At 43.7% G+C, this 12,631-nt stretch overlaps 1 protein-coding gene across 1 annotated transcript in view; it reads left to right on the plus strand.

The window, feature by feature from the left end:
* Positions 1 to 12,631, plus strand: part of CTC1 (CST telomere replication complex component 1) — a 158,280-nt gene that overhangs the window by 46,714 nt on the left and 98,935 nt on the right. Inside the window, exons 9-10 of the mRNA XM_069216790.1 lie at positions 8,268 to 8,439; positions 9,234 to 9,434. Of these exons, the coding sequence (XP_069072891.1) occupies positions 8,268 to 8,439; positions 9,234 to 9,434 (373 nt within the window). The remainder of the gene's footprint in view (positions 1 to 8,267; positions 8,440 to 9,233; positions 9,435 to 12,631) is intronic.

Below are 12,631 nucleotides of genomic sequence, written 5' to 3' on the forward strand. Positions count from 1 at the left end.
ACATTTTCTGTTATTGGGGTAACTTAGGAGGAGCAACAGATTGCATGTTAGGAGAGAAAATGTTTGACAATTAAAAATTGCCCAGAAGGCGGTATACAAATAATTTATTGTAAGTGTCCCAAGTGAATGTGTGCACATCACAGAGGCAAACAGTCTAATGAACTACAGGATACACTGTCATTAGTCACTAACAGTGATATGCATGGTTCACATGTGCATGTAAGAGAAACTGCAGTTTGAACAGACAATGACATGCATGATCCTTGTGTGCATAAAGCAGAGAAGTAGACAAAGAGAAGAGGTTTCACAGAGATGATGAGGCAGAAATAGGGGTGGAGATTTTTGTACTAAGCCCTTCTGGACCCTTATGGAAGCAAATGGGGAAGATGTCACAGGAAGATGTGCTTGACCTCTCTCCCCTTTCCCTAGCACCCTGGTGTGGATACTCTTGAAGGAGGCAGTAGCTTCTGTGGGCTCAGAGCTGTGATGTATCCCTATGGTGATATATTGGCGTTCAACAGAATAATTCATCAAATAAATACTGGGAAGTGAAGGTCACTTGTTATTGGAACTTTCAGTGGAAACCTAATATTGGAGTGAAAAACTGGGTGTGTGATCCTGAGCTTTTGCAGTCACTTCTTGATATCAGGCTCACAGGCCACAGTATGTACTTGGTATTGAGGGGATCAGAGGGGAAACCATGAGCTTACAAGGATGCCAAAAGTACTTGATAAAGTAGCTTGCAGGGGTGCAAGGAGGTGGTGCTTATTTTTGGTGCTTAACGGGTAGCATTGAGTGCATGACACAAGTGGCTGTCCGTAAATTTCCCTCAGCATTTTCTTGTTGGTGATTTCCCTCGTCTAGTTCATATGAGTAATGTTTACTTGAATTGGGTACTTCCTTATTTTTCATCTGTTCTCCCCTTCCTTCCTAATCAGCACGTCCTTTGCTAGTCTTCCCTTCCAGATCCATTCTCGTATTCTTTTCCTTCTTCCCACATTTACTCATAAGGCTGTTTATATCACAACTCATTCTACCCCGCTTGACTTAATTAAATGACCGTGTACTCCATCTCTCACTAAGAAGTCTCACAGCTGCCATTCTCTGCACCCGGGTGGGTAGCCTCTCCAAGCCACTGGAAATCCTTTGAAGGGTACATTTGGTGCCCTCCTTGCATAATCCAGTCTACACCAGTTCAGGGAACCCCATCCCCTGCTCTGGTGCGAAACTGGACATAAGAAAGGAGAGTGGCCACTCCCCTGTCCATCACCACCCCAGGGGTGGTGCTCAGAGTTCCTCAAGAGGGTCCCTGGGTTTTGCCATCTTGGATTCCAAGTTGGCAGGGAACTCTGGAGCATCTGAGTGGTCAGTGCCAGCAGGTGACATCAGAGCTCTCCCCTTATAAGTGCTTACCTGTGTAGTTGACCAATCCTCCTTTCAGGGCTATTTAGCATCTCTCTCTAGGGGTGGTTCTTCAGATTCGGTTTGCAAGACTCCAGCAGGAATCCTCTGCATCCTTTACTTCACCTTGTTACTGAAGAAGCTGCATCTGGACCCTCCAGGAACTCTACAAACTGCAACAAAGAAGCAAAGACGACTTCTGCAACATTGTATCTTCAGCTCCTTCCAGCAACTGCAACTGTTTCCCAGTCGTGCATCCTCTGAGGACCGCCTGTCTTCGGCTTGCACCAGAAGAACGAAGGAATCTCCCTTGGAGTGAAGGAGTCACTCCCCTGCTTCAGCAGGCACCCCTCTGCAGCAACGACTCGTGGCGTGGGTCCCCTCTCCTGAAGAAGTGCATGAATCCAGCATCACGGGTGGTGGACTGAAGTTTTCCCGACGGTCCTGACGTCCTACTGTCCAACTTTGGTGGAGGTAAGAGCTTGCCTTCCCATGCAAGACAGTACCCTCGTGCACCACGTGTTTTGCAGTTGGCAAGGCTTGTGGGCATCCTTCAACTAAGTTTTTCGTGCACCATGCAGCTCCAGCCCCGAGCACTCTATCCTGTGATGCACAGCTTCCTGATTGGTTCTCTGGTGACGTGGGACCCTTTGTTGTAGTTCTGTGTGGGCCGCCTTCTGCACCTTTTTTGTCCCCGTGCTGTGGGACTCCTGTGCATGCCGCCTGGTCTTATGAGGGCTCTCTGAGTTGCTGATTGCCCGCTCTGACTTCCCCCTCCTGGATAGAGTCCACCAGGTCGTTCCTGGTTTCGTGCAGTGCCATTTTCTGCTAACCATGAGCTTTGCGTGTGCCAAGGCTTTTTTTGGCAGAATCCAGCGACGCAAACCAGACTGCACTCATCCATCCGGTGTGGGACATCATCTGCACCAACCAGGAACCTGCATTTGTCTTCTTGGGTGCAGTACTGACTGTTGTTCTTCAGCCGTGGCTCTTCTTTTTCACCTTCATCTGGGTTAACAGGGGCTCCTGTTCTCCCTGGACTCTGCTGTGCTTCTTGGACTTGGTCCCCTTCTTCCACAGGCCTTCAGGTCCAGGACTCCACTGTTGGGGCCAGATGTAGAAACCGTTTTGCATGGCGCAAACAGCGTAATTCGCAGTTTGCGCCATGCAAAATGGGCATTGCGATGCACATTCCCATTTTGCGAGTCGGTAGCGACTTGCAAAATGGGAATGCGAGTCGCAAATAGGAAGGGGTGTTCCCTTCCTATCTGCGATTCGCACCACGATGCAGAATTGCTTTGTGACCTTGAACGGGGTCGCAAAGCAATTCACTGTTACCACCCATGTGAAGTGGGTGCTAACTCATTCGCAAAAGGGAAGGGGTCCCCATGTGACCCCTTCCTCTTTGTGCATGTCGCCAAAAATATTTTTTCAGAGCAGGCAGTGGTTTAATGGACCACTGCCTACTCTGAAAAAATGAAACCAAATGGTTTAATTTCTTCATTTGTATTGCAACTCGTTTTCCTTTAGGGAAAACGGGCTGCAATACAAAAAAAAAACTGCTTTATTAAAAAAGCAGTCACAGACATGGTGGTCTGCTGTCTCCAGCAGGCCACCATCCCTGTGAGTGCAGGGAATCGCAAGGGGGTTGTAAATTGAGACCCACCTCATTAATATTAATGAGGTGGGTCTTTGCGACCCCCTTGCGATTCGCAGATGGTGTCATGGACACCATTCTGCATATGGATACCTACATCTGGCCCTTGGTGTCTTGCAGTCTCTTCTGGATCTTGCATAATCTTCTTTCTCATGTTCTTGTGTGTTCTAGGAAAGTTACTGTGATTTACTCCTGCTTTCCTGGCCTCTGGGGTGGGTTCTATTACTTACCTTTGGTGTTTTCTAATACTCCTAGCGCCCATCTACAAACTACACTTGCCTAGGTGGGAAACCGACATTTGCATTCCACTTCCTTAGTAGATGGTTTGTGTTCCCCCTAGGCCCATTTCTAACTATTGTTATTTTCACTACTAGCACAGTTTTCTGACTGTTTTTACAGCTATTTATGCATACTAGTGTATATAATTTATGTATTCCTTACCTCCTAAGGGAGTATAGCCTCTGTGGTATTTTTAGCATTTGTCACCAAAATAAAGTACCATTATTTTTGTAATACTGAGTATTTTCTTTTATGTGTGTGAGTACTGTGTGACTACAGTGGTATTGCATGAGCATTGCATGTCTCTTAGTTAGGCCTTGGCTGCTCATCCATACTACCCCTAGAGAGCCTGGCTTCTAGACACTGTCTACCTTTCACTAATAAGGGATAACTGCACCTGGTACAAGGTGTAAGTACCTTAGGTACCCACTACAAACCAGGTCAGCCTCCTACAGCAAGCTCAACTCAAGCCCTTGGAGATTCTTCACAAGCAGGAATGCACAACAAAGTCCAGTCTTTGTCCCCTTTCACAGGCAGAAGCAGAAACTGCAGGATAGCCCAACAAAGCACAGTCACAGGCAGGGGCAGCACTTTTCAGCTCTTCTCCTTGGCAGAGGTTCCTCTTGAATGCAGAAGTGATCTCATTTTCAGGGGTTTTGGGTCCATACTTATACCCATTTCTGCTTTTGCTGTAGGCCTACTTCAAATGAAAGTCTCTGTTGTTCACAAGATCATGCCTTGCCCAGGCCAGGCCCCAGACAGACACCCAGGGGTTGGAGACTGTGTTGTGCGAGGGCAGGCACATCCCTTTCAGGTGTGAGTGACAACTCCTCCCTCCCCTCCTAGCACAGATGGCTCATCAGGATATGAAGGCTACACCCCAGCTCCCTTTGTGTCACTGTCTAGAGGCGAGGTACAAACAGCCCAACTGTCAAAGTGACCCAGACGGGGAATCCACAAATGGGCAGAGTCACAGGATGGTTTAAGCAAGAAAAAGCCTACTTTCTGAAAGTGGCATTTTCAAACTAACAATCTAAAAACCAACTTCACTAAAATATGTATTTTTAAATTGTGAGTTCAGAGACCCTAAACTCCACATTTCTATCTGCTCTCAAAGGGAATCTGCAGTTTAATATTTTTTAAAGGCAGCCCCTATGTTAACCTAGGAGCGAGATAGGCCTTGCATATGTGAAGATTGAATTTAGCAGTATTTCACTGGTAGGACATATAACACACATCAGTACATGTCCCACCTTTGCATACACTGCACCCTTCCCATAGGGCCACCCAGGGCCTACCTTAGGGGTGCCTTACCTGTATAAAAAGGGAAGGCTTAGGCCTGGCAAGTGGGTACACTTGGCAAGTCGAATTGGCAGTTTAATATGCACACACAGACACTGCAGTGCAGGTCTGGGCCATGTTTACAGGGCTACTAATGTGGGTGGAACAAATGGTGCTGCAGGGACTTACTAGTAAATCACATATGCCAATCATGGCTAAGCCAATTACACATACATTTTACATAGGAGCACTTTCACTTTAGCACTGGTTAGCAGTGGTAAAATGCCCAGAGTATCAAAAACAGAGTCCAGCACACATCAACAACCTGGGAAGCAGAGGCAAAAAGTTAGGGAAGTCTAACAGCAGGGCAGACACACAGGCAGCAAAGTCGAGGTGCAGATTCAGGTAAAGTGGAAGTTTTTTTATGTCCCTGAGATTTCAGATGATAGGAAGCCAGTCAGCTGGCCTGTGGAGTTACTCTGGGTTCATGGTTTTATGGTGGAAAGGCCCAATCCTTCTCACTCCCATGCAAGAGGCAGCACGCACCAGGTGAGCACAGCAAAGCAGGAGTCCAGCAGATTTCAAGTCCTTGTCAGAGCACAGCAGTCCTTCTTCCTAGCAGTGTATCCACAGGTCCAAATATTTACTGAAGTGGTTCTGTCAGAGGTCTAGTACTTCTACCCAGTTGTGTCTTTGAAGTGGGGGAACTTCAAGGAAAGGTCTTTGAAGTGTACACAGGCCTGCACGTCCCACACTGGCTCTAGACTTACTACAGGGGAGTATGCAGCCCTTTGTGTGGGGACACGAGACAGCCTATTCAGGTGTAAGTGTGAGGCTGTGCCCAGCTCCTCCCTCCCATCCTGTCCAGGATGGCCCATCAGGAGGTGGATGGCCCATCAAGTCACACCTATGCTCCCTTGGTGTGTGGTTGTCTAGAGGAAATGCACAAAATCCAGCTGTCACCCAATCCAGATGTGCTTTCAGAGACAGGCAGCAAGCACCAAATTGCTAAACCAATCAAATGTCAACTTTCTAAACGTGGCATTTTAAGAACTGAAGTTTAAAATCCAACATCGTAATAAGTTGTGATTTTAAATTGTGAGTCTAGAGACCCCAAACATGAAAAATGTTTCTCTTCCAGATTGTGAATAACACTTATAAAATGTAAAAACGTAATTCCAATGTTACCCTAAGGTGGAGATAGGTCTTGTTGTAGTGAAAATCGCTATCAGCACATGTAAAATTTAAAAGTATATGTCCTGCCTTTTACATAAGCTGCATCCTGGCCTCCGGGTTGTCTAGGGCCTACCTTAGGGGTGACGTATAAGTATAAAAAGGGAAGGTTTGGGTCTGGCAAAAGGGTTATTTTAACAGATCGACATGGCAGTGTAAAACTGCATGTACAGGCTCTGCAACGGCAGGCCTGAGACATGGTTAGAGGGCTACTTGAGTGGGTGGCACAATCAGTGCTGCAGGCACAAAGTAGCATTTAATGTACATGTCCTGGGCCCATGTAGTGCACTTTACTAGGGACTTAAAAGTAAATTAAATATGCCAATTGGGGTTTAGCCAATGTTACCATGTTGTAGGGAAGAGAATACAACAACTTTAGTACTGGTTAGCAGTGGTAAAGTGCACAGAGTTCTAAAGACAGCAGAAATGAGTTCAGAAAATGGAGGAGGTAGGCAAAAAGTTGGAGGGAAGACCCACTGCACAGCATTCTGGGACTTTTGAAGATGTTAGAATCAACCAATGTTTAGAACGTACTCTCATATGAACTTGACTTCTCCTAGCCGGAACTGGTTTCTTCTATCCAAGATTTCAAAGGGAACCTCTAGTGTGACTGGTGCTAGAGTTCTGCCTGCCCTCTCTTTATCTACTGTGTTGACATCATATCCAGGCTTGTCAGAAAGAGGCAGCTATTCAAATTATGCAGATGTCTCAACCACCACCTTCATCTCCCCAGCGAAGGCTAATCTATATAAATGTGCCTTTTGATCTTGAGGAGGCTTTGTCAACACCGCTAGGATCATTGTGGAGGTTTGAAATTTGGGTTCCCATCGAGCATCCACCAATCTCAACCTGTGGAGGTTTCGAAATACATGCAACCCAAACCCACTTCTTGTAAGGGGGGGTGGGGCGGGGTGTAAAGAGATGTCACAAGAAAACAATGGAGGTCCGGACTTTGTCATTGAGCTATTTGGATTGACTCGCACCACTCAGGTGGGAAGAGTCAGTAGCTATGGTATTACTGACGCTGTTAGTGTAGCATACTTTTTTAGTAAGGCAGCACCCACAAGGTAAGTATGTACATCTGTATGATACTCAGTTTAGTAATTGACGTAGATCATTAACACTTAGAGGCTAACCTTAGGCATGGATTGAGAATGCTGCTAGCATATGCAGGAAGTGCTCTGAGACCATCCCCGAACTCTGGAGCACAAAGATGCTGTAGACAGAAATGCGGCTGCTTTTTGAAGCTTGTAACAAGAGGGGAGAAAACTGCAGAGATGGGAAGGGAAAACAAAAAATGCTGCATGACCCGACGACTGTGTAGAAATTGATTGGACTGGGACTATACAACTATAGCAATCGCAAGGCAACTTATTACCTCTGCTTCTTAAATTGTCCTGGAAGCACCTTTTCTACTATCCTGACTGGCCTTTTGCTTCTGACTGACCTGGAAGACCTTCCCCTGGTGTCTCAGACTGCGCCATCACTGTCCAGGCCTCCACAATCTCCTAGTTGCATATTTCAGTATTTCTGTTTGCACTTTCTTTTCATAACACAGAAAAAAACCTTCTCTTCTTGCTTTTGCCTTTTTAAGATCATGACAGGCTTTGAACTGCCAGCTCATCACAGAGTAACAAACTTGACTCAGTGGGGTAGTTTAAAACCCGAATCACATTAAAGCTGTCTCTGTGATATTCTTCATATTTTAAAATTAAAAACTGAATGTATGTAGTTCAAAACCGATACTGTATACATGTTCAAGACCTAAGAAAATATGATAAAACTCCCATCAGCGGTTTAACCAATCCAAAATTAAACTTGAGCCATTTTTCATCTACATTGCAAGTACATTTACAACACTACAGATTTTTGGACTGCAATTTGAATTATGAGGTCTTGGCAGACAATACCTAATTTAGTCTAGATCCAGTCTGTAGGAGGGGTACCTTTGAGCAGATGCCAGGCTACGTCAGATAACCATCTTCCTCACTCAACCTGCCCTCATGTCTACACAAGTGCACAAATGTTCCTGTTAAACCAGTGCAATGCCTCCAAATCAAGATCTGAAGCAGAGGACCCTAATTCAAAAGGTGGGGTTTGCTGATAAAAATGGTTTTAACCATAGTTATTGGTCTAGTCATGATTGTGTGTATTAGCCATTGCTATCTATTTTACTTGTTTTGTTTGTGCAAAGGTGTATACTTCATTGACCAAGGTGTCTGCATATATCCCTGTGTATCAGAGTGTTTTTTGTTTAAACCGTGTGTACATGTTTCTGAATAAAGGTGAACATGTGTAAATCTCTATATGTAGTTTGACTCCCTGCAGGTTTTCTCTTTGCAGTCCCATCTCTCAGCTGCTCTTCTATGCCTATTTTGCTCATGTCTCTAATCCTTCCCATACAACCCTTTTACAGGTTGTGTCCCAATCTCATGGATCCGCAGGACCTGCTGGCTTACTCTGATGTTCCTGGGATGGTGGAGAGATGTCTCGAACCCTATTTGGCCTTGTTACCCGTGACCCATGATGGACATCGTGACATCATGCAGGAACTCATAGATGAAGAGCACCACTGTCCCTTGGTTGAGGTAGAGGAACGATTCTATGCAAGTCAACGCTGTTGCCTCCCAAAGTATGATGGTGGGTATGAGGAACTGATTGATCAGGGCTAGTGTCTTCTGCTACCTGCCTTGGCTACAGTGAGAAGGAGATTAAGTAGGTGGGGAAAGACAACACTGTCATGCCCCTTCCTCTTTTGGTTTTCATTACTGCTTTCCTAGTTCTTAGCCTTCTCCGGTTCTGCACAAAGCAAAGTCTTCTGCCAAAAATAACCCTGTGTTCCTATCCTCGTCTTACAAAGACAGACATGTTTCCCTAGTCACTACCTGAAGTAGGCTGGGCCACCACTAGACCACTGTCAATTGATTTTTTTATTGGTGGGACATGTCAGATTTCCTGGTGAGATGTGAGTGATTACATGGGTCCCACAAACCTATGCATTTGATGTAACAAATCACCTCAAACTTTATATTCAACATGTTGATTAAAATCAGTGCAATTCATTTTGCCCAGCACAAATTGCCATCAAGCCGAGGGCTGTTCACATCTGATGAATATTAAGGCAGTACAGAGAATGAAACAGAGATATCGCTGTTGGAGTGTCTTCACCTTCTAAAGTAGGGGATGGGGAGTTGGGGGTCCTAATATGATAGCAAAGCCTTGGCCCATGATTCACCGTGCCACATGTTTTCTGGAATGATGACTGCATGTGACTCATTTCCCTCTTGCTTCACCCCCACTTATCTGGTGCACTTCACTTTGTCTCTTAATGTTGCAATTAGATGCTTTGGGTAACTGCGTTCTCATTTTTCTTTTGTCCTAGTATCAATCTCTGAAGCCTCGCTGCTACATCCCATCTCTCTCAGAGCTCCTCTCCATGACTCAACGGAGGAGCTGGGAACTGCTGCCTATTTCCAAGATCATCCCTCAAGCTGAGGCCTGCTACATGACTGCCCCAGAGTTGAACAGGGCACTGACTTGGTCCTTTCACAGGTTCTTTGCAGATGACTTCAAGCCCAAACCTGTAAGTATCAACACTATTTCAAAAGGCTGCTTAAAGTGGGTGTGAGGCCATACTGGTTTGTCTCTGTACATTGAGTATTGTCCTAATAGAGCAAGGCCTTAGTCTCGTTTCTAGGGGTTTCCTTGCTGGCTGATAGCCCAGTTTAATGCATTCAACAAACTCTCTTGCAATTCCTGATTTGGTAATTGCTTTGCTCTTCACAATGTATTCAAATGCAACATAAATTGCCCCTGTTTTGAATTGCTTTGTTCTGTCAACATAATGACTTATGGATTGGGCATCCTATATGTCATGGTAGTCTTTCAGTGTTGGAGACAGATTTGGAAAGTGGTATTTAATAATCTTCATTATGTGAAAAATTGTTTGACCTTGTATGAAATAATGTAAAAAAAAGTTCATTGAAAATTCTTGAATTTTGCTTACATTTGTAATGAAGTGACAACTACTAAAAATTATGTATCACCAAATGTTATGATCACCGAAGAACAATGTTTCTAAATTTAGTATGCTTGGCTTGAGTTAACATGGCTCCTTTGGCCTACTTTAAAGTTGTGGTTGTGTGCTGTGTTTGCTGTAAGGTTAGGCATGTTTTTATTTCCACAAGGTCCTGCCTCCTTCTATGTATGTGTAAGCATCATCATGCTTATGTCTAATTACTTTAGTTTTCTGATCATCTGTGCTATCAGTGCGACTAGTGACAAAGCTTAAGTACATACCCAACAGCAGCCAGTCAGCACTTCATTTCCCAGGCACTTCTTGACATGTATAGCTCCTTTTGAAAAAATATGTCTTTTAGTTTCTATGTGCTATAGAGAGTGTGTCTATTATCCCCATTTATCTATTTCTTGAAAGTATCTTGTTTTTTATTCTTGAGATATATTGAGAGACTGTAGCAGAGATATTTTGAAAACTTGTTTGGGGACATAGCACAGTAGCACGCTGTTCGCTCATGTCAACTACATTGTTATTCACCAAACTCTGAGAAGACTTGAACACTCACTGGCTAACATGAGTGTCAACACAGTCATGCACTACTGCATCCCTGCCTGTCTCCTGTGCCATCTTCCTCTTTGTATCAGGTCTCCATCTTTTAGAGATATGCCCAGGGTTATTTTATGTGGATTTGACACACTTTCAACACTGGACGTGTATCGTAAGAGAGCTACCACTACCTTTGGATCTCCCAGGACTCTTGGGCTTGTGACCATCGACTCTTCAACCATTCTTGAATCAGCCTTACAAGGAGGTGTGTAGTTGCATGCATGATGCCATTATGCCTAATACTGGCTCTAGACCAAGGCTAATTTTCACATATCCAGTTTGTCCATGAGATAACACAGTGGTCAACATAAAAATAGACTTGAATGCAGCCCGAGTAATTATCAGTGGCTTACAGTAGTTTGTGCATTTCACCAATGATTCATTTGTTTTTATCATGCCCAATAATATCAATCCACATGCAAGAGAAACCTTTCTATAGTGCTATCTTTTGGGGTGGCTGGCTGTTCGAGCAGTAGCAGAACCTCCCCCCTAATCTCCCCCCCTCCCTCAGCACCTTGAGACCCTCACGGGTGAGTAGTGCACTTTACAAATTCCTGATTGATTGATTGATTCATATCCTAACATATTTTTGCTTTTGTTGTTGTTCCCATAGACGGTGTATCCTGCAGTGAATTTATGAAGGAATGTTTTTAGCTTACTGTGAATCCTTGGATATGTAACACGTACATTTTTGTATTTATTACTTCTTGGTAATTAAACATAAAAAGCCCTTGTACAAACCAGTCATTGGGTTATGCACAGCTTCTCTTCTGACAGGGACTAATACATCCATGCATGCTCTGATGACTCGTGAAGCACAGTTCCAACCAAAAAGCAGTACTGTGATCCAATATGTTTCTTTCTCCAGATCTCTTATGTCAAGGCTGATTCTCCTGATTACACTTCTTCCTTTACACTTAATGATGGTTTTGACTTTGCTGTCCTGAAAGTTGTGATGTGCTCATTTCAGTTTATTTCTTTTATAATGTTGGGTCTGGTGCTTACTACCTTCAAATGTAGACATTACCTGTACATATACTCTCCCTTCCTCTGTGTCATATATCTGTAATTGCATTATTCTAAGTGATTATCTTGTCTGCATTGTAATTTGATATTCTCTCCAACTGTTTTAAAGTCCTCTAAAACACCTATGTACAACAATATAAATAAAAGAATATTGTTTTTCTGTTTAGCCTGAAACACAGATGTATTGTATTGTATAGCCCACATTTTAGTCACTGTAGTTACTCACTCAACACCACTAGCACTTTACCTCTCATACCACAAATTGGTATTACTTCGCCAGAGCGAACTCAGTGCTCACCTTGGATTTTTTCTGACCCCCAAATCAAGTTCTAAAGTGAGAATACTTTTTTTTTTCTTCTTTTTTATTAAAAGGGTATTTAGAATTCTGAAACAGGTAGATTTGAGGAGAAGTTACTATTTTGGAAAAACAAAAGTACAGCAGAAAGCAGTAGTCTTGCATCACTTTCCACTACCACATCAGTGAGTGACAAGAACGTACACAATTTTCACTACCACATACATATAAACATCATTGTACCTCAGGAATAAATAGTAGCCTGGTGCCTCTGATGAAGAGCCAAGATTAGTCGAAAGACATGGTCCTCCTCCCAATCCGTTTTACTAGCCCATTCATGGTAATGATTGTAGATTCCAGCTTATAGCTCCAGCCCACGGCCAGTTCTGGTGAGTGTTTTCTCCAAGTTAATAGTCTCAGCGAATAATGGTTAAAAATATAAATCACACTTCTATTAATTTATCTGAGTTTTCACTAGTTGTACGTGGTACTAGAAAAGCTGCATTACAAAATGGGGCAGCAATTGATTACTTGCTGTTAAAACATAATCACAGGTGTGCAGAATTTGAAGGTATGTGCTGTTTTACCCTTCCAGATCACTAATCTAAATCTATCCAGACCCACATTGACACGTTACATGAACTAGTGAAAGGAGTAAAACAGGATGTGAATCAAGGATGGTAGGACTGGTTATTTCAGTGGTTGCCTATTTTTCGGCAACTGCGCAAAGTCTTGGGTGGAATTTTTGTGGTGATTGCTCTCGTCATTTCATTATGTTGCTAGGTACAATGCATACCTAATTTGCTTGCAATGTTTAAACCAAAAAAGGTTGATT

Source organism: Pleurodeles waltl, chromosome 12, assembly GCF_031143425.1.
Source record: "Pleurodeles waltl isolate 20211129_DDA chromosome 12, aPleWal1.hap1.20221129, whole genome shotgun sequence".
Lineage (NCBI taxonomy): Eukaryota > Metazoa > Chordata > Amphibia > Caudata > Salamandridae > Pleurodeles > Pleurodeles waltl.